The 23,019-nt window shown below is 40.7% G+C and overlaps 1 protein-coding gene across 6 annotated transcripts in view; it reads right to left on the minus strand.

Moving 5' to 3' along the window:
- Window positions 1-23,019, minus strand: part of arfgef1 (ADP-ribosylation factor guanine nucleotide-exchange factor 1 (brefeldin A-inhibited)) — a 226,935-nt gene that overhangs the window by 70,045 nt on the left and 133,871 nt on the right. For all 6 annotated transcript variants that reach the window (XR_013498335.1, XM_078216289.1, XM_078216286.1 and 3 more), the window contains 6 exons: window positions 15,684-15,885; window positions 12,251-12,362; window positions 8,328-8,533; window positions 8,127-8,211; window positions 5,830-5,995; window positions 732-883 (listed from right to left, as the gene is read on the minus strand). Coding sequence is in view for 5 of the 6 variants with exons in the window: in XM_078216289.1 (XP_078072415.1) it covers window positions 732-883; window positions 5,830-5,995; window positions 8,127-8,211; window positions 8,328-8,533; window positions 12,251-12,362; window positions 15,684-15,885 (923 nt within the window). In the remaining variant the exon portion in view is untranslated. The remainder of the gene's footprint in view (window positions 1-731; window positions 884-5,829; window positions 5,996-8,126; window positions 8,212-8,327; window positions 8,534-12,250; window positions 12,363-15,683; window positions 15,886-23,019) is intronic.

Genomic DNA, 23,019 nt, shown 5'->3' on the forward strand with positions numbered 1-23,019 from the left:
AGATTTAATGATTACATCACAGTAGTAAAGAAACTGAAAAGGTTCAGTCCTCAATGGCAAGTTCAAATTTCTATCACTTGTTCTATTTTGCTCACAGCTCATCTTTGTGTTAACTCAGGGTTATTACTATTATGCAACTCTTTCTCAAGGCTTACTCTATAACCATAAAGCCGGAAAATATATTGAGTTTCCAGATCACTGAGGAAGCTTCACGTCTAACAACCTGCTCTGAAAATTCTGCTCACATTTTGACAGCTGAGACAAACAGCACTGCAACAGCTAAAGACGATCCACAATATTCTAAAACAGCCACCAACATTCTAAATCAAACTACCCACATTTTAAAAAATCAATTCAGCCCATTTCTCAATGTTAACAGATCTTTTAAAAAAATACGAAGATCCAGATTTAAATCTGAAAAACGAATCAGTTCTTCATTGGGTCATACCGAGTACCAAATTTCGTTGAAATTAACTCATTAGCTTTGGAGATATATTGTTTACAAATAAACATACTGACAAACAATAAAAAAATTACCTCCACCCACAGTCTGTGGTGGAGGTAATTATAGAGAAGTCTGTTGTCCAGGGTGTGGGGCAAGTAAATTGCACTTGGGTGGGCTGAGAAGGGAACTATGCCCTGAGAAGAAAGAAGGTAAAAAAGTGACAGGGTTTACTCGACAGAATAAAAAACATTTTGCAATGCATTTCTGTTAGAGACTAATAACTTACTTTAAACATTGGCCTAACATGATCCAAGTGTGTAGCACTGGTAAAAGGTGCTTGCACATGGCTTACAGCTTCCATAAGGGCCTTAGCAGTTTTAGCCATTTGTTCCATCTCCAGGTTATATAAAAGTCTCCGCTGTTTCTCACTGGCTACATCTGCAGAAAAAAAATTCCATTGATTAAAAATGTTAGATATTGGGATCTTGACGAGATTATCAATTTCTCTGTTTGGAACTATTTCATGAACAGTATCACTGTAAGAAACAAAAAACATTGCTTCAAACTCCAATAATTGCAAATGATAAACACCTGAACATTTTATTACGGCATTTGAACCCAACAGCTACATCATAGCTTCTTTGGACACGGGTGAGGTCCCTGAGGATTGGAGGATAGCGAATGTGGTCCCGTTGTTTAAGAAGGGTAGCAGGGATAACCCAGGAAATTATAGGCCGGTGAGCTTGACGTCCGTGGTAGGGAAGTTGTTGGAGAGGATTCTTAGAGATAGGATGTATGTGCATTTAGAACGAAACAATCTCATTAGTGACAGACAGCATGGTTTTGTAAGAGGGAGGTCGTGCCTTACAAATTTGGTGGAGTTTTTTGAGGAAGTGACAAAAACGGTTGATGAAGGAAGGGCCGTGGATGTCGTCTATATGGATTTCAGTAAGGCATTTGACAAAGTCCCACATGGCAGGTTGGTTAAGAAGGTTAAGGTTAAGGCTCATGGGATACAAGGAGAAGTGGCTAGATGGGTGGAGAACTGGCTTGGCCAGAGGAGACAGAGGGTAGTGGTCGAAGGGTCTTTTTCCGGCTGGAGGTCTGTGACCAGTGGTGTTCCGCAGGGCTCTGTACTGGGACCTCTGCTATTTGTGATATATATAAATGATTTGGAAGAAGGTGTAACTGGTGTAATCAGCAAGTTTGCGGATGACACGAACATGGCTGGAATTGCGGATAGCGAAGAGCATTGTCGGGCAATACAGCAGGATATAGATAGGCTGGAAAATTGGGCGGAGAGGTGGCAGATGGAGTTTAATCCGGATAAATGCGAAGTGATGCATTTTGGAAGAAATAATGTAGGGAGGAGTTATACAATAAATGGCAGAGTCATCAGGAGTATAGAAACACAGAGGGACCTAGGTGTGCAAGTCCACAAATCCTTGAAGGTGGCAACACAGGTGGAGAAGGTGGTGAAGAAGGCATATGGTATGCTTGCCTTTATAGGACGGGGTATAGAGTATAAAAGCTGGAGTCTGATGATGCAGCTGTATAGAACGCTGGTTAGGCCACATTTGGAGTACTGCGTCCAGTTCTGGTCGCCGCACTACCAGAAGGACGTGGAGGCATTGGAGAGAGTGCAGAGAAGGTTTACCAGGATGTTGCCTGGTATGGAGGGTCTTAGCTATGAGGAGAGATTGGGTAGACTGGGGTTGTTCTCCTTGGAAAGACGGAGAATGAGGGGAGATCTAATAGAGGTATACAAGATTATGAAGGGTATAGATAGGGTGAACAGTGGGAAGCTTTTTCCCAGGTCGGAGGTGACGATCACGAGGGGTCACGGGCTCAAGCTGAGAGGGGCGAAGTATAACTCAGACATCAGAGGGACGTTTTTTTACACAGAGGGTGGTGGGGGCCTGGAATGCGCTGCCGAGTAGGGTGGTGGAGGCAGGCATGCTGACATCGTTTAAGACTTACCTGGATAGTCACATGAGCAGCCTGAGAATGGAGGGATACAAACGATTGGTCTAGTTGGACCAAGGAGCGGCACAGGCTTGGAGGGCCGAAGGGCCTGTTTCCTGTGCTGTACTGTTCTTTGTTCTTTGTAATGTCATGCTAAAATTTTGTTTATGTTATGAAGCTCCTTGTGTTTGCTATTTCACTTTCTAGATTATTTTGCCTCAAACAGTATCATGTTGAATGGCAATTCCTACTGTATTCAGATTGAATGCTAATGCCCATCCTGATAGCGGACGGTGCGGTGGCACAGTGGTTAGTACTGTTCCCTCACAGCGCCAGGGACTCTGGTTCAATTCCCGGCTGGATCACTGAGTGTGTGGAGTTTGCACATTCTCCGTGTTTGCATGGGTTTCCTCCAGGTGTTCCGGTTTCCTCCCACAGTCCAAAGATGCATGGGTTAGATGGATTGGCCATGCTAAATTGCCCCTTGGTGTCAGGGAGATTAGTTCGGGGAAATGCATGGGGTTGTGAGGATGGGGTCTGGGTGGGATTGTGGTTGGTGCAGACTCGATGGGTCAAATGCCCTCCTTCTGTACTGTAGGATTCTATGATTCTATAACTGATTAAGTTTCTCAAGAGCTCAGTACTATGAATTCATAGTCAGAACAAATCCTAATTTCAAAAAAGCGCAACAATCAAAAAAATACTGCTGTACAAACAACACAATATGTACAATCTGCTGTGAAATGTGATGAGGATTTAAAACATATTTATGGAAAAATGTTGTAAACATTGTTGCAATATACTGTGGTATTAAGCAAGATGTTGGTAAAAGCACAACACTATCTATTTTCTGCACACTTTTCCATTAAATGATGAGAAACATTCAACTGAAACAGTTGGTACGAGTGGATGAATAAGAGGGAGAAGATATTCAGGTCCTCAGTAAGACTGCCTTTTGCAGCATCATAGTGTTGCCTTACTGTGCCCTGTCTTAGCTCATGCTGCTGAAATCCTCATTTCTCTCTTCATTGTCTTTAGACTGGATTCTTTCAAAGCACCCCTGATTGGTTTTCCACACTCTACCTGCCCTAAACTTTGCTGCTTGCAATTTCACTCACACTAAGTTCTGTTCACATGCGCTCGCTGACCTACAACGGCTCAGAGTCAAGCAAAATCTTGATTTTAAAATTCTCGTTATTTTCAAATTCTTCCATGACCCAGTCACTGCAATCACTCCCAATCACTGCAATCTCCTCCAGTGCCAAAACCATCTAAGATATTTGAACTAATTTTCCCCTCACGCATCCCTGACTTTAATTATTCCACAGTTAGTGGTCATGCCTTCAGCTACTAGATCCCAAGCTCTAGAATTTCATCCCTATACCTCGCTTCCTTCCCTTTCCTCCATTAACATTACTTAAAACCGACCTCTTTGGTCATGCCTTTGGCCGCCTGGCCTATTATCTCCTTTTGTGGCTTGAGGTCATGCTTTGTTTTATAATACTCCTGAGAAACACCTTGGGACATTTCATTACGGTAAAGGTGCTGTGTAAAATGTAAGTTTTCATTGTTATATGACATATCTCTAGCAAGAACTGTACACATCAAATGACAACAGACCTGTTCACATTAAGCCTACTGAAGTCCTTGTATAGTCTACTAGCAGTTATCATACCAACTCAGGTTCAGAAGATTTTAACATTAATTGATTAGAATGTAACTTAAACCCTAAGTGAAGGTTAATTGCCAAATGAAAGATAATGGACAGGATTTTCTGGCCTCCCGCGGTGTCTCTCTCATGGCAAGAGGTGGCATGCCATTGGTCGGCGGTGGGATCTTCTGGTCCCACTGCTATCAATGGAATTTCCCTTTTATATCCACCCCATGCTGCTGGGAAACCCACGCAGGAACACGCTGTTGGCAGGACCAGAAAGTCCTGCCTGTGTGAACAGCCAGAAAATTTTGGCCCTAATCTTGGGAAACATTTTTCTTGAATATACGGGTTGATTTTCAAACAAATATCTTACTACTGAATGAGGATTTTCCAACATCACTGTTTTAGTACTAGGCTGATTAGTGACATTTTGATTGCTAATTCATTCACCTTAAATTACTTAATAAAAGAATCTGAGATAGGTACTCATTTATGAGGTAGTGCTAAGTATACTTATTTTCCAATTGGATCTCAAAATTCTATCCATATTCAGCATCAGAAAAATTAATTCCCAGGGTAACAAACAGTATTTCTTTCAACAGTAAGCCATCACTTTGAGCTGGTCACTTGGCTTCATTTTCCTCCAGATGCAAGTTTGTTTTGGTTCACATCTGATGGGTCTTAAGTGTTAATCACTTATTCACTCCAGAAGACTTGTTTTTGCAATTCATAACATCTTATGCTACTGTCGTAAATGACCCACATTGGTGCCAATTCACCCAGCATGACACACGACTCTGAAAAGCAAAGATCATACTAAGGTTGGACCTTCAACTTTCAAAGCCACTTATTAGACTTTTAAGACTTTGAGCATGGAAATATCTGAACAGAATCCTTTTTGATTTGCCCATGGGATGTGTCACTGGAAAGGCCAGCAATTGTTGCCCATTCCTAATTCTTGAGAATGGTACAGCAAGAGCATGATGGCCTCATTACCCAAGGGTTCATGATCAAACCAATTCTTTGCTAGAAGCCAATTTTATATCCAGTGTTCCATGATGGATCTCCTTTGTACTGTGATTCCAAGAAAATAGAAGAGCCCATGTTTAACTGAAACCTTCAGAAGCTGACAAATTCAGTGGAAAGAGACTCTCAGGCAAATTTTGCAGTTCTGCCTGCCTTGGGAATCATCACGGGCAGGACACAAAATTTGACGGAACATTTTAAGGTCCGCTGATCTCAGGTGGGAATTGTCGGCCTTGGGGCGGGTGCAACCAGAAAATCCCACCCTTTATCTTTTTATGTTTTCACAGTAGCCTGATAAAGGAAGTCAGCTCATTTGAGATTATAGTGAGTAAATGAATGGTTGAAGACTATGTTTAAAGAGAAAACACGTTCCATCTTTATTATTTTCAATGTCAAAGCATGTGGGGAAAAACATATGCTTTTTGCTCATCTATCTTATGTACATTAAACTCTGGTTCAAACCCTAGTAAGATTTATTTATGTAAAAATATATACAGCACAGGCTAAGTTTCTCTGGGTCATGCTTTCATTTATTAGGTATTGGACAGCAAAGTAATACGATCTGGATTGGAGGGGACACAAGATCAACTTATAAGAGTGACTGGGGATATGGAAGCAAAGAAAATATTTAATATAAGAAGCTAAAAGCTCCACTATTACTCGAGGAGAGAAACTTCCCAGTGAAAGGCATATTCAATGCAGCATTTCATTTTGAAAGGAAAATCATAGGTCTACTTACTCTGTTTGGAGGACTTGATTGTTAGCTCTTTTGTCTCCTTCATTGAAATTTTCTTTCCTGCTATTTCATCATAGATAGCGGAGAGATATTCTTCAGGTAGATCTTTGCTGTCATTGATTCCTCTATTCATCTTAATATACTGATCTTTTGTCATTTTATTCTTCACCTTTTTAAAAATAACAAGAACAGAAAGGAATAATCTGAATTACTTTTCACTGAAGTTTTGCTTGCAAAACATACCTATCCAGAGCTACATTACTTAATGGCCACTATAATATACCAAAGTCCTTAGTCTAATTCCATGTATATGCATCAAATTTATCAACATCCTTAAGAGCACCAGCAGAGAGACTTAGAACTTCCTTTGGTTCTTTTCAGGCAAGGAAAATGGCAAGGATAGGATGGGCAAGGAAAGGAGCAAATAAAAAGTAGGATGAGTGACAGAGAGAGAACGAAAGAGAGAGGGTGTGTGAGAGAGAGAGAGAGAGAGCGAGTGAGCAAGCCAGAGAGAACATACAGGAAAGAAAACATGGTGTGTTCAAGAGATGGGTGGCAGATGGAGAGATTAATTTTTGAGCTCAGTTGCGGTGTCCTTGGGATTGAACAACATGTGAACACTGTTTAAGCTCACAAGAAAAAGCCACTTGATTGAGGCAGCTAAAGAACCAGCAATTACTTATCACTTTGCAGCATGTATCAGTATTATAGGGAGTATAGAATAAGTGAGTTAGAGTGTAATATAAGAGGGAAAATTGAACCAGCATTACACTCGTGCCACCACACATTCATCAGGTTGCATTGCTTGAAGTTTAAGTTTGATAGATAAAAATCCATTTAGAAATACTTGGGGGAATTATTACTGCATTGATTTCATACCAAACAAGAGTCAACCAATAATCATCTCCAATAAGATAAGAGTCTAACCATCTATCCCTGACATTTAATGGCATGGCGATCATCAATGTTCCCCAATTCAACATCCTGCAGAGCGACCAGACCAAAATCTCAAATACTTTTAATTTCTATTTTTAACATTAATTATAGTCAGCATATGTTTTGCATTGATACAGTTAAAAACACATTGGGCGGAATTTTATGACTGCGACGCACCCAAAAACACGGTCGTAAAGTGGAGCGTGAAGCAATTAGCGCTGGTTTTCGCGACCGACGCAATTTTACAATCCCAGGATTTCCGGCATGGTCAGCCTCTCACTGGGAACGGGTGAGATGCTGGTTAATTTATTTAAATTTACTAAAATGCTCATTTCAATGTGATTAGCGAGCCTGGCAGTCAATCGTCCAGGCTCGTTGCCTTTATGGCCTCTCCGGCGAGGAAAACATCTGCTCCTCAGGAATGGGAACAGTTGTGTTGGCCTCATCGGTGGAACCGGAGGCCATTAAGGCCCCCCCCCCGGGGAAGCAAAGGGCAAGGGGAGGGTGCCCCTTGGCAGTGCCAGACTGGCAGTGTCACCCTGGCATCATGGCACTGCAAGCCTTGCACCTGGGCAATGCCAGGGGGTGGGGCCAGTAGAGGGAGGGTGCCTGCTGCCATTCTGCAGACCACGATCGGTGGGGGTAGAGCAGCAGGGCCACAATCGGTGGGGGAGGGAGGGGGTCCGCGATTGGTCTGGGTTGCGGGGGCTGCATCTCGGGCCGAGGGCCCCTGCGATTGCGAGTTTGGGGGTACTTGAGGCAGCCTGCAGAAGCAGGGGCCTGGCAGCGAACTTTGTCTGTCAGACCCCTGCTATTGTTAATGTGCATGTGCAGCATCAGAGGTCTGCACATGTGCAACACTTCCCTCTACAGGCTGTCAGGCACATTAAGCCCCGCCCACAGGCTTCTGCAGCGAGCGATGGATTCGGTCGAAATTTTGCAGCAAAGTGCGTATTGGCAAGGGGGGTTGGGGGGTGGGGGTGGCTCACACTATATATTTTTCAGTGCTCTAAATTCTATCCAGCACATCCAGTAAAATATAAGACTAAAAATAATGACATAAAAAGAGTTATGCAAAGGAACAACCTTCACCATTCAGTTAAATTACTCCAAAAAGGAGAAGAATGAATTAGTACTGGCAATTTCTTTAATTTGGTTTCTAAACTTAAATATTAAAATGCAAACCTTCTAACATAATTCTGCAAAAGAAACACAGTGTAACTATTAAAATGGGAAGGAAAACAACCATAGTTTTCAAAACCTATTTAGCATTACACTTTGTAGTGTTACAGTATGCTAAAGCTTTGAATCATCCCAAAATACTTCTTATAAACAACACAATGCTACAATTTTCATGAATTTACCTGTGAGCTGTGAAGATCTGTTGTCAGCATTATGATTGAATACGCCAAAACATAAGCTGTGTCTGCACTAGCAAAAAGTGTTTGCCTGAAAAAAGCAATATAAAATATGATTTGTATTATCAAAGCTTTTATAATTTTGAAAACCAATTTATTTACACAATATAAACACATTGCATTGCTAATACTTAAACTCTAACTTACCCTTGGTTACACTCCAGATACCTGGCTGCAAACTTTTCCATCAATCGATCAATTTTCTGAGCTTCTCCTGGAAGACGGAAGCCTTCCAGAAACATACGGAGAGCCGAGACAAAATCCTTCGATGAAAAATCCAACTGGTCCACATAGGCATACATGACCTCTTTATTAAACTTGTCATTATCTCCTACATATTCACCCACTTGAGTCTAAAATAAATAAAAGGTAAATTATTGTTCTATACAGATGTCCATATCTGGAATAAAAACATATTTGTGCTTTTCAGCAGATTTTTAATGAGAAGGTAGCTTTTTCTCTTATCCCTCTAATGCTCCCTCTGCTCCATATCAAAACATGCATCTTTCACTAATTCCTCTCCTAGCTTCTCTCATTCTCTTTGAGTTTATCCTGTTCTTGAAACTCACCTCCTGCGCCCTCAATCCTATTCCCACTAAAATGCTGACCACCCAACTCCTCCTCCTGGTTCCCTGTTGACAGATATTGTTCACTGTTCTTTCAGGCGTTGTCACTTCACCCTTTAAATCTGTCTTCATCACCTCTCAACTCAAAAAACAACTCTTGACCCCAAAACCCTGGCAAATGATTGCCCAATCTCCGACCTCCTGTCAGGAAAAGAGGTAGCTTTAAGTAATTTATATTTGCATTTGTAGTTATGAGAAATATGGTATAGATTTAAGTAAGTTTAATTTTGTATTTGAAAAGGTTAATTACTTCAGTTTAGTTTAGATGCATGCACAGTAATGAGGGTTTATGAGGTAAGCAAACAGTGCTTGAAGGGAAACTAGGTTGTTTCTGAGCAACCAGGGGCCAGTGTGGAACAGAAAGTTAATTGTGAGCTAGAATTAGGAGAAGCTGGACAAGACCAGGGAGTTGCAGAAGGCAGCTTTCCAAAAAAGAAAACACAAGAAAGTCCCAAAAAAATCCAGGAGTGGGGACAAACAGAATGCCACAGGAAGACAGTTAAGTTAAAGGAATGAAGAACAGGAAGTCGAAGGTCCTGTTCAGGAGAATTCAAATGAAAAGCAAAGAAAATGCTCTCAATTAAAGAAAAAACTGCAAGAACCAGATTTAAAGTCAGCTAGATTAGAAGACAGACATTTAAGGTAAATCAAAAAGGTTGGTGGCATCTTAATATAGCCTGTGAAGCAGTGGTGAGATGTTGGAGGGACTTGGTCCCTGAGAAATTGTATTGACGCTTGAATGCGTGTGATAATCCAAGGCAGAGGAATAATGAAAGGAGAGATTGAAATCTTGGAAGTAGATCCTTGGTGAAGGCATCAAAGAGAAAGCTTTATCTGGGGGAAGATTCCAAGTGTATTCTTCAAGAGTGGAGTTTGGAAACCCTCATGTGCAATTTAGAGTTCCAGTGAGGTCATTTGGCTCATAGTGCAACAAGCATCTTGGGGGGAATTTGATGAGAAATCCACGGAAGTTGTTTTGGGTATCATTTGTCACCTCATTTCTGAGTGTGGTGTATCTGACCACATTTCACCTGTTGGATTGCATGGACTTCTGAGAACATTAGAGTATAAGATTGATTTTGTAACTTGTTTTCCACGTTGCTTGTCACTTTCTCAAAGAACGCCAATAAATTAGTCAAACACAATTTTCCTTTCCAAAAACCAATGCTGATTCTGCCTGATTTGGAAAATCATAATGCAATGTCCTGGTATTGTCTCCTTAATAGTGGATTCTAACATTTTTCAATAACAGATGTTAGGCTCACTAGCCTATATTTTCTGCTTTATGTCTCCCTCCTTTCTTGAATAGAGGTGTTACATTTGCAATAAATAGAGGTGTTACAGGTGCCACAGTGTGGCGACTAGGGGATTTTCACAATAACTTATTTACAGTATTAATGTAAGTCTACTTGTGACACAAATAAATAAACTTTTAATTTCTTATCCCCTGCAACCTTTGCAGAATTTAGTGAATTTTGGAAGATTACAATTAATGCATCTATTATCTCTGCAGCCATTTCTTTTAAGGCCACAGGATGATCCATCAGGTCCAGGGTACATGTCAGCCTTTAGTTCTAATCATTTTCTCAGTACCCTTTCTTGAGTGATTGCTTTATGTTCCTCTCTCCCTTTTACTTTATTTTCCAAGTATTCTTGGGATGTTTTTTGTGTCTTCTACAGAGAAGACAGACACAAAACATCTGTTTAACACTTCCACCATTTCTTTGTTTCCCATTATTAATTCCCCAGTCTCACCTTCAAAGAGACAAATGCTAACCTTGGTTATTCTCGTCCTTCTAAACACTTGCAGAATATATTATCGTTCCATCATTTCTCTAATTTTTAGTAATTTGTTTCTAGTTTTTAAATATTGTTCAATCTCCTGACTTGCCACTAATCTTCTCGGTGTTGTATTTTTTTCTTCAATTTGATACTATTCTCAACTTCCTTAGTTAGCCACAGAGGGGGAGGGGGGGGGGGTAGGGGAGGGGCATCCTTCCCATAAAGTCTTTCTTTGTTAATGGAATATATCTTTCCCAAGAGCTGTGAAATATTTTCTTAAATATTTGCCAGTGCTCTTGTTATCCTACTTTTTAAACCTATTTTCCCAGATCACTTCTTGCAGCTGTGCTCATACACTTCCAAGTGTCTTCCGGTTTAAGACACCATTCTTCTCACCCTTAAAAGGAATGTGAAATTCTATCATGTTATGATCACTCTTGAGACTCCTTTACCATGGGATCATGAACTAATCCCATCTCAGTCTAAAATAGCCTGCTCCATGATTGGCACGAGAATGTACTAGAAATTGTCCCAAATACACTCCATGAATTCATAGAATCATAGAAGCCCTACAGTGCAGAAAGAGGCCATTTGGCCCACCGAGTCTGCACCGACCACAATCCCACCCCGCCCTACCCCTTTATCCCTACATATTTACCCGCTAATCCTGCTAACCTACGCATTCAGGACACTAAGAGGCAATTTTAGCATGGCCAATCAACCTAACCCGCACATCTTTGGACTGTGGGAGGAAACCGGAGCACCCGGAGGAAACCCACGCAGACACGAGGAGAATGTGCAAAGTCCACACAGACAGTGACCCAAGCCGGGAATCGAACCCAGGTCCCTGGAGCTGTGAAGCAGCAGTGCAACCAGGTTACCTTGCCAATCTGATTCATCTAATCTAAATGATGATTAAAATCACCCATGATTATTCACCCTTCTTAATAGCCCCCATTATTTCTTGCTATATATTCTGTCCCACAGTGACTTCTTACCTTTGTTATTTCTTATCTTTACCCAAACTGATTCTGCATCTCAATTTTCCGAACTAAGGTTATCTCTCACTACTCTACCAATGTCATCCTTCATTAACAGAGTTACCCCACCACCTATTACTAGAATCCTTAGAAAATAAAAGCAGAGCTGACATGAGGAGAGTTTTGATGATTTAGAATGCACTGACAGAAAAGTAGGTCTAAGCCATGGACAATTACTTAAAGGAAAAATAATTTGCAGCATTATGGGAAAGAATAGGTGAGTAGGACTAATTGGATAGCTCTATTAAACAGAAAGTACAAGCATGATGGACTGAATGTCTCCTCATGTGCTGCATCATTCTACCCCATTTTATCAGCTTATTTACATGATAAAAATAACATATTTGACTAAAACACTGTGGGGCACTCCAGCCAATAATCACTATGTCAAATCATTACCTTTATTCTTTGTGTATTTTAATTCACTGCAAGAAACCTGTGCTGTCTTCAACAAAGAGAAATAATAGTTCATCGGAAGGAAATGTCATGCCTTTCAAAAGCACAGTTTAGTGTAAAAATATGAAGCCAAACTACAATGAATGATTATCCAATAAATGGAAATATTGTAAATCTGCTAGAAAAGGTTTCATTAACCTTTCAAATAACAATTGTAACTTCCTACCGTGTCTAATCTTTCTTCTTGATGCAGAAATTGGGCAATATCCTCGGGTGTAGTGCCAAGCATTCCTTGTTCCTGTAGATACTGTATCCCTCTCTTTGGTTTCTTATTGAACCTGAATGTAAAAAATAGCTGTCTCAAATTCTAAGCACATAAATGGCTGACTGCTGGATTACTAAACATTTCATGTTATAAATTACTAGCTTTAAATTTATCAATACTTCCATTAAAAGATAGGATTAAGAGCAATGAGAAAGAAATATTCATCTCTTTTGTAGGCAGTGGGAAAGGTTTCCACATATTGTTGAAATGACATACAAGCAAGCGGTTTTAGTCCACTCCATGCATCTCCAATATACTATGGTAAATTTTTCACAATTTGCAGAACACCCCCCGAAGACCTAGACAGCCTGGAAGATTTCTGCAACATCAAGCAGCCAGGAAGAGTTCCTGAAAACGCTGGTGTCCTTCAGAGTAGAAGTCATTGCTGCTTCAATAGGCGCATTAAGTTTTGGTTGGGAACATTTGGGTCGAATAATAATGACCCATGGCACCATTGTGCCTGTGTCCAATGCCAATGGGGCCACAAAAAGGGAGTGTGACTGCCACTGATTCTCAAGAGTGGCAGTCACCCAACTATCCTAAAATTTCTTCAAATAACCTTCACAGGAAACTTAGAATCATACAATGCAGAAGAGGCCCACTGAGTCTGCATCAACACGTGACTTCCCACCTAATCCCATTAACCAGCATTTGGTCCATAGCCTTGAATGTTAAGACATACTAAGTGCTCATCCAGGTACTTTTCAAAGGATACGAGGCAACCCACTTCTACCACCCTCCCAGGCAACACATTCCAGACTGTCACCACCCACACCCCCCTAAACCTCCTGTCCCTCTCCGCAAACCTACTTGCACTTCTGACTGGCCCTTCAACCAAGAGGAACCACTGTTCCTTATCCACTCTGTCCATGCTCCTCAATCTTGTACACCTCAATCAGATCACCCCTCAGTCTTTTCTGCTCCAACAAAAACAATCCAAGCCTATCCAACCACTCTTCATAACTTAAATGTTCCATCCCAGGCAGCATCCTGGTGAATCTCCTCTGCACCCCATCCAGTGCAATCACACCCTTCTGATAATGTGGCAACCATAACTGCACAAAATACTCTGGCTGTGGCCTCACAAAAGTTCTATACAACTCCAAAATGACTTTCCTGCTTTTGTAATCTATGCCTCGATTGATAAAGGCAAGTGTCCCATATCCCTTTTCCACCACTCCACTAATATGCCCTTCCAAGATCCCTTTGTTCCACAGAACTTCCTTGTGTCATGCTGGTCATTGAATACTTCCTTGTCAAATTATTCCTTCCATAGTGCATCACCTCACACTTTACAGGATTAAATTCCAACTGCCACGTATCTTGTCATTTGACTATCCCGTCTACATCTTCTTGTAGCTCAAGACACTCAGCCTCATTGTTAACCATCCGGACAATCTTTGTGTCATCCACAAACTTACTAATCTTACTAATACTTCAGATAGGTAATACGGGCAGATTTCCCAAATCATATATGCATCAGTAGTTGATGTTGTTGTCTGTTCTACATAACTTATTCAATTGGTGGTGGAAGATGAGGAAATGAACATTGTGACTCTCTTTAAAGTGAGGTGACAGTGACTGCCCTTGACATCAAGGCAGCATGTGGCATCAAAGGACCCAAGTAAAACTGTGAGTAAATGGAATCAGGGAAGGGGTGGAATCTCTGCTGGTTGGAGCCATACCGAGCACAAACAAAGCTGGTTGTGGTTTATGCAGGTCAATCACCTCACTTTCAGGGCATCAATGCAGGAGCTCCTCTGGGTATTGTCCCAGGACTAACCATCTTCAGTTGCATTATCAATGACTTTCCATCATAAGGTCAGAAGTGGGGATGTTTGCAGGTGATTGCATAATGTTCAGCAGCATTTGTGACGACTCAGATACTGAAGGAGCCCCTGTCTAAGTGCAGCAAGATTTGGACAATATGCAGGCTTGGGCTGACAAGTAGCAAGTAACATTCGCACTGCACAAGTGTCAGGCAATGAGCATCTCCAACAAGAGAGAACTTAAACATTGACCCTTGACATTCAATGGCATTACCATCACTGAATCCCCCACTATCTATATGCTGGGGGTCACCATTGACCAGAAACTGAACTGCACTAGTCATATAAATACTGTGGCTACAAGAGCAGGTCAGAGAGGAGGAATATTGTGGTGAGTAACTCATTTCCTGACTCCCCAAAGTCTATAAGGCACAAGTCAGGAGTGTAATAGAATATAATCCACTTGCCTGGATGAGTGCAGCTCCAGCAACAATCAGGAAGCTTGACATCATGCAGGATAAAGCAGCCTGTTTGATTGGTACAGCATCCACAAATATTTAACTCCATCCACCACCAGCACACAGTGGCAGCTGTGTGTACCATCTACAAGATGCACTGCAGGAACTCACCTGACAGCCAGCAAGTCCAGGAGGCAAGCTGTGGGGGTTACTGATAGTGTGACATAAAGCCAACATCTGTTTAGGCCGTCCTCATGTGTGCGGAACTTGGCTACCAGTTTCTGCTCAGCGACTTTGCGCTGTCGTGTGTCGTGAAGGCTGCCTTGGAGAACGCTTACCCGAAGATCAGAAGCCGAATGCCCGTGACCGCTGAAGTGCTCCCCAACAGGAAGAGAACAGTCTTGCCTGGTGATTGTCGAGTTATGTCACACTATCAGTAACCCCCACAGCTTGCCCCCTGGACTTGCTGGCTGTCCTGTCTGGAGACAATTCACATCTCTTTAACCTGTGCTTAATGCTCCCTCCTCCATTCACTGTCTGTATCTTTAAGAACTGGTTGGCTGTAGAGATTTGCATTCTAATCAGTATTCTGTAACTTGATTTTGTGTCTCTGTGCCCTGTTTGAGAGCAGGTTTCCACTCCATCTGACGAAGGAGCAGCGCTCCGAAAGCTAATGGTATTTGCTACCAAATAAACCTGTTGGACTTTAACCTGGTGTTGTTAAAACTGTTACCGTGGTTTAAGGCGGCAGCTCACCACCACCTTGAGGGCAATTATAGATGGGTAATAAATGCTGGCCTAGCCAATGATGCCCACATCCCATAAACGAGTTAAAATAAGTTGCTGGGATTCTATTTCAATTGAAGACATTTGCTATTATTTACACGTCCATCAACAACTCTAACTATCTACTTTTTGTAAGAATGGAGATAACAATAGGTGAAGACCAAACGTTCTTGAATGTAGAATTTGAAAGGCATTAGATATTACAATATACCAGTTTATTTTGACTTAGATCAGATCTTCTTCTCAGTTTTTCATGCCACTGAACTCAACAGTAAACAGTAATCAGAATGAAGCAAATATGTTTTGTTTTATCAAACTTACAGCTCAATTCCTTGTTCTATGATTTCTTTCTGCTGCTTCAAAACCTCATATTGTTCTGGATTATCTGCACCAGATGTCTGAGTGCTATAGCTGCCAATCCCCGATGATGCTGTGGAGTCTAAGGAATTGATACTCCCATATCGATTTATTGTGTCAGGGTACTTATTTTCATTGTTGTCTTGTTCCGAAGTTTTTTCTTGGCCTACATCCACATAAGATTATTCAAAAGGTTAGAGATCAGTTAATTAAAATATACAATGCAGAAAGCCAACCTTCACAAAACACAATATTAATCTAATCCAAAGTCTGTGGGCTATTTGGAAAATGATTTATAATCTAAAATATTTTTATTTTATTTTCATATGGGGCATTGGAAGAGGTATAGACTCCGTAAATTCTCTCAATTTAAATCCATAATCTGATTCTAGAAGGGCATTAGTAACAGTACACAAAACTAATACACATAAAAACAACTAAAATCGTGACATACTCATTTACACTAATCCTATTCAAGAGGTCCAAACTAGGTAAGAGCTACATTTTTACATACCTGCCCTTCCTGATCAAGATAGCCATTAAGGAATAGTAAAATATGGGTCATATTAAAAGCAAAACAATTGTAACTAAATAATTAAGTTTGGATTTATGTTAAGGATGGTAAATGTTTATTGCAGTCAATGAAAATGCACAAACAATATTTCTGAATGTTAAACAGTTACTACTGGGAATTCAGGTAAGAAAAAATATAAAGCAACATAGGCTATCTTGTGAGAAAGGCCTATTTTTTGTAATTAGCAAATTGACAGACATCATAGTCAGAATTCCAAGTTTGCAAATATACTCAGCATTGCTAAACATAATGCACAGCTCCCTCTGCTTCAGCCCAACCCAAGAGGATCCTGACTGAACTAGCATCCCAGATGAATTGTCAGACCTTTGTCATTAACAAACGAATGTAGTTTTGTTCTACAAATCTATGTCCAGCAACTGACCAATGATATTTCATATCAGACCTTGTCAACTGGGTTCCAGGTAAAAGGTCAGTTTTTATCCACTGCATTGTTCAGATCACATAACACTTAAAGATAATGGCCTAGGTTTTGTGGTCATTAATTCACCTCATAAAAAGCTGCCCACAAGGTTTTGTTGGGTTCCAGAGTGTAGACTTCCTCTTTTCCAGGCAGAAGTTTGAATTTGGTGCATTCTACAAATAATCATAGAATCATAGAATCCTACAGTACAGGAGGAGGCCATTCAGCCCATCGAGTCTGCACCGACCACAATCTCACCCAGGCCCTATCCCCATAATCCCATGCGTTTACTCGAGTTCGTTCCCTTGGACACTAAGGGGCAATTTAGCATGGCCAATCCACCTAACCTGCAAATCTTTGGACTGTGGGAGGAACCGGAGCTCCTGGACGAAACTCATGCAGACACGGGGGGAATGTGCAAACTCCACACGGACAGTGACCCAAGCTGGGAATCGCTGTAAGGCAGCAGTGCTAACCACTGTGCCATCCGTTATCTATGAACAGGGTGAGCAACAAAGGAGCTGATCAATCATACCGAAGAATCCTCACATACAGCAGAGCAGGAAGTGAAAAGGCAAGAAATACAAATTAAATTTAAATCACTGAACCGAAAGTGAAACAAAGATTGGATTGTACAGATGGGACTAAGGGAGAAACCAAATAGAAAAGCACAAACTTTATCTATTTTAGAAAACCTAGAGTATATTTTCTTTTGCGGGAACAAGATCCCCTTGTCTCAAATTAATATTTCAGGACCAGAGAGTTTATAGAATCATAGAAACCCTACAGTACAGAAAGAGGCCATTCGGCCCATCGAGTCTGCACCAACCACAATCCCACCCAGGCCCTACCCCCATATCCCTACATATTTTACCCGCTAATCCCTCTAATCTACGCATCCCAGGACACTAAGGGGCAATTTTAGCATGGCCAATCAGTCTAACCCGCACATCTTTGGACTGTGGGAGGAAACCGGAGCACCCGGAGGAAACCCACGCAGACACGAGGAGAATGTGCAAACTCCACACAGACAGGGATCCAAGCCGGGAATCGAACCCAGTTCCCTGGAGCTGTGAAGCAGCAGTGCTAACCCACTGTGCTACCGTGCCGCCTTATTCAGCAATAATTATGATTTACTACTCAGTTAAAAAATCAGTTATGATTGAACAAAGCTAAAATCTTTCATCCTTTCTCAGTGCAATAATTGTGGGTAATTAGTCTATTAATCTTATGATTACAATCTGTGATGATTCCATTGGCAAAGACTGCACTACGGCAGCCTGTAACAGAGTAGGGTATCAGCAACAGTAATTTTCAGTTTTCCACTTTTAACTGTGTAAATGCATCAGATGCCAGCAATTTTACCCAATAGCAACAGCAAGAATTGACATTCACTATTATTACTAAAGCAAATTCCAGGCCAGATTGAAAGAAATATGCCATTCTTAACATTTTCACTAATTTCTGGCCACACAAGCAATGCATTCGAAGGTGGACATGACCATAACATGTCACCCTTATTCAGCTGCAAAAGAAGATACATAAGAACATATTTTTTCAACTTTTGCGGTAAAACTAACTATTAAAGGCATATCAACTTGCAAATATTCAACATGTACTAGGTACTGCCTTCTCTCACACTCAGGAACATATGAACATCCAAATTAGGAGCAGAAGTAGGCCACTTGGCTCTTCGAGCCTGTTCTGATCATTCCTGATCTAATTGTAACCTCAATTCCACATACTATCTACCCCGATAACCTTTCACCCCTTGCTTATCAAAAATATGTCTAGCTCTGCCTTGAAGATATTCAAAGACTCTGCTTACCGCACCTTTTGAGGAAACAAGTTCCAAAGACCCTTAACCCTCAGAGAAAAAAATTGTCATCTGTCTTAAATGGTCATTTTTAAACAGTGACCCCATTTCCAGATTTGCCCATAAGAGAACAGAGCTACTCCACATTCACCTTGTCAAGACCCCTCAGGATATTATATATTTCAATCAAGTCACTACTAAACTCTAGCATGACCAACCTTCCCTCATGAGAAAACCTTCCAACTCCAGGTATTAGTCTTGTAAAGATTCTCTGAACTAGTTTCACCGTATTGACACTCTTCCTTAAATAAGCAGACCAATACTGTGCACAGTACTCCAGATGCAGTTTCACCAATACCCTGTATAACTGAAGCATAACCTCTACTTTTGCATTCAATTCTCGTTGCAACAAAAAATAGCATTCTATAAGCTTTCCCACTTCCTTACTGTACCTGCATACCAGCCATTTCAAATCATGCACAAGAACAATCAGATCCTTCTGCACCTCCAAGCTCTGCAATCTCTCACCAATTAGGTAATATGCTTTAAAAAAAAAATTCTTGTTGTTACAATCCCAGCTGACATTACTACTGGGTAGAATGGATACCCAGCTGGATAGATTGCAACTTTTTAGATACGTGGATGAACAGTCGTTGGACTGTCAGTGAACTTTTAACAAAGGAATAAAATAATCAAACAAGAAAAAATAATACACTCCTTTTACCCCAGCTATAGCTTCACAGATGTACACAAATTTGTACGGCTAATGCAAGTTACAATTTATCTTACTCTAATGTTCTCAGTAAGTACATAGCCCATGTAAATCAATAGGCAAAATGTGGTCAGACACACCACACTCTGAAACCAAATGAAAGATGCCACCCAAAACAGCTTCTGTGGATTTCTCATCAAATTCCTCCAGTGGCTTGTCACACTGTGAGCCAATTGGCCTCACTGGAACTTTGGCTTCTACACAAGGATTTCCAACTCCACTCTTGAAGAACACGCTTTGGAATCTTCTTTCGAATAACACTTTCTCTTGAATGCCTTCACCAAGGATCCACATTCAGAATTCTAAGCTCCCCTTTTTGTATTCTTCTGCCCTCAAACTCCACATTATTCAAACTTCAATGCAATCTCTCAGGTACCTAACCACGCTAACAGAATACCACTGTTTCTCACGCTGTATTAAGGTGTCAGCAACCTCACGATTATTTTGAACGTCTGGCTTCTTGCTAGACAACTTCTCCAAGCCTGCAGCTCTGTCTTTAACTGGGAGCTTCTCACTGTCCTTTCTTTCACTTCAGTGAACAGTACCTTGTTCAGATTCCGGTTCCTTTTCCCTTTCGTTGCAGACTCTCTGGGATTTTTCCATTTTCATTCCCTTGTTTCTGGAACATTCAGTTCTTTAACTTCTGAGATTTGCTTTCTGTCCCTTACTTCATTATCTTGCCTGTATGGCAGCAGCTGATCTAGCTTCTGGGTTACCTGATTCAAACTGAACTCTTAACTGCTTCCGCTTTTCAGTTTGGGCCTCTGATTGCAAAGCAACAGCTTAGATTTTTTACTCCCTGTAATTATTCTTGTGTCATAAACCCTTAATTACAATGCAGGCAAAGTTTAAAGAGAAACTAAAAGTCATTGACTCGCAGGCACCTGTGTTTAACATGAGGCTGAACTGAACTTTTAACCTTTTCTTAGCACACAAATACAGAAACACAAATTGTGTACCTTATTTCTAACACAAACATAAATTATTTAAACTGTTTCCTAACACCTGTCAAAATGGACAATTTCACATTTTCCCCATATTATGTGCTATTTGCCAGATCTTTGCTCACTCATTTAATCATCTTTTGCCTCCTTATGTCCGCTTCACAACTTACTATTCTATCCATCTTTGTGTCATCAGCAAATTTAGCAACCATCCCTTCAACCCTTTCACGTAAATTGTAAAAAGCTGAGGCCCCAGCACTGATCCATTTGTTACATCTTGCCAACCAGAAAAAGACCCACTTATGCCTATCTTCTGTTTCTTGTCAGCTAGTCAATCTTCTGTCTATTCCAATTCTCTCTCTGCACCCAGTGGTGCACTAAGGCAGACTTTCATCTGTTTCTATAACTTGTAATTTACTGTTGCTAGTTTGTCACCAATCTTCCATCCATACCAATATGTTATCACCCACATCATGAGTTTTTTTTTACAATAACCTTTGATGTGGCACCTTATCAAATGTCTTCTGGAAATCCAAGTACAGTACATCCACAGGTTCCCCTTTATCTGCAGCATATGTTACTTCTTCAAAGAATTCCAATAAATAATGTCTTTATATTATAATGTCTTTAAACATCCTTAGTGGCAGAAGATCTTGCTTACACTACAAAATACAGATATATGACGTTACATCCATTGAAAATGTCACTCTGATGTCAGTCAAAATAAATCAAAATGGTCATTTATATAGCTGCTGAAAACATTCATTTTGCCATCCAATTAGTATTTTTAAGAAACAAAAATCAGTTGAAAGTGATACAATTTCTTCTGATTCTCCCAGAAAATTGCAACTATTCTTTATAGGTTTGCAGCTGAGTGATCACTGTTACCTTGAGAAATGCAAAAACGTTCTTTCCCCAATGAAAGTTAAAAAAATCCCTTTACATAGACAATTGCTGTAGCAATCCTTGATTCCCTAATAGAAATGTTTTAGCACATGTACAAGTGGATTCCCATTATTAAATTTCCATATCCTCCTTCCCACGCCAACCATTTTTGCAAATGTTACTGCTAATAGCTCACACCAAGTGCTGCTCATCCTGTGTCACTGACCTACACTGGTTCCCAGTCCATAAAGACCTCCATTTTAAAATATTTATCTGCATGTTGAAATCCCCCCATCGCCTCACCCCTTATATCTTTGTAACCTCTTCCAATCCAACACCTCTAGGCAACAAGCTGAATTTAAATAATGCCTTGAACATACAACAAAGAGACATTACATTCAGAAAGAAAGATACTATGAGAAGGATGAGCCATCTAAGGGAGTTAAGGATGCATCAAATTGAAAGAAAAGGCATAAAATGCCGCAATGATTAGTGGTAGGCCAGAATCATAGAATGCCTACGGTGCAGAAGGCGGCCATTTGGCCCATCGAGTCTGCACTGACAACAATCCCACCCAGGCCCTATCCCTGTAACCCTATGTATGTATCATTCTAATCCCCTGACACTAAGGGACAATTTAGCATAGCCAATCAACCCAACCCGCACATCTTTGGACCGTGGGAGGAAACTGGAGCACCCGGAGGAAACCCACGCAGACATAAGGAGAACACACACAGACAGTAAACTTGAAGAAATTTAGAAACCAGCAGAAAGATGTCAGAAAAAATATTGAGACCGAAATTAGAATATCAGAGTAAATTAATAAGAAATAAAAACAAACAAGAGCTTTTTACAAGTATATAAAAAGGAAGAGAATAGCTGAAGCAAACATTGATCCCTTAGAGGATGAGACCAGGAAAGTAATAATGGAAAACAAGGAATCAGCAGAGACTTTGAAGTAGTATTTTGTATCTGTCTTCATGGTAGAAGACACTAAAAGCATCTCAATAGGAGTTGAAGAAAAAGGTGCAAAAGGGAGGGAGGAACTTAAAACAATCACTATACCTGGAGAAAAAGTACAAGGAAAACTAATGCAACTAAAGGCTAGATCTAATGGCCTGCACCTTAGGGTATAAGGAGTGGCTGCAGAGATAGTTGTTGCTTATAATCTTCCAAAACGCCCTTGATTCTAGAAAGGTCCCAGCAATTGGAAAACCGCAAATGTAAAGTCTCTAATCAAGAAAGGTGGGAATCATAAGAAGTTAGCTTAACAGCTGTCATTGGGAAAACACTGGAATACATTGTCAGGAAGTAGTAAAAGAACAAAGTAAAGCCAACGTAATTTATGAAGGGAAAGTCATGTTGGACAAATTTATGATAGTTCTTTGAGGATGTAGCAAGTAGGATTCATAAAGGGAAATCAGGGGATGCAGCGCATACGGATTTCCAAAAGGTATTTGATAAAGTGTCACATAAAGGTTACTACACAACATAAGAGCTCATGGTGTTGGAGGTGGTGTATTTGCATGGATAGAGGATTAGCTCACTACCAGAAAACAAAGAGTTGGGATTAAAATGGTCATTTTCAGACAGCATAAAATTCTGTAGGTTGCAGAATTCAGTGATATAAAGGGATCTGGGTGGCTTTATACATCAATAATAGCAAATTGGATTATCTAAATGGAAAGAAATTACAACATGCTGCTGTGCAAAGGGACCTGGGGGTCCTTGTGCATGAGACGCAAAAACACAGTCTGCAGGTGCAACAGGTGATCAAGAAGGCAAATGGGATGTTGGCCTATATCGCAAGGGGGATAGAATATAAATGCAGAGATGTCTTGTTGCATCTGTACAGGGCATTGGTGAGGCCGCAGCTGGAATACTGTGT

The sequence above is a fragment of the Mustelus asterias genome, chromosome 7 (assembly GCF_964213995.1).
Source record: "Mustelus asterias chromosome 7, sMusAst1.hap1.1, whole genome shotgun sequence".
Lineage (NCBI taxonomy): Eukaryota > Metazoa > Chordata > Chondrichthyes > Carcharhiniformes > Triakidae > Mustelus > Mustelus asterias.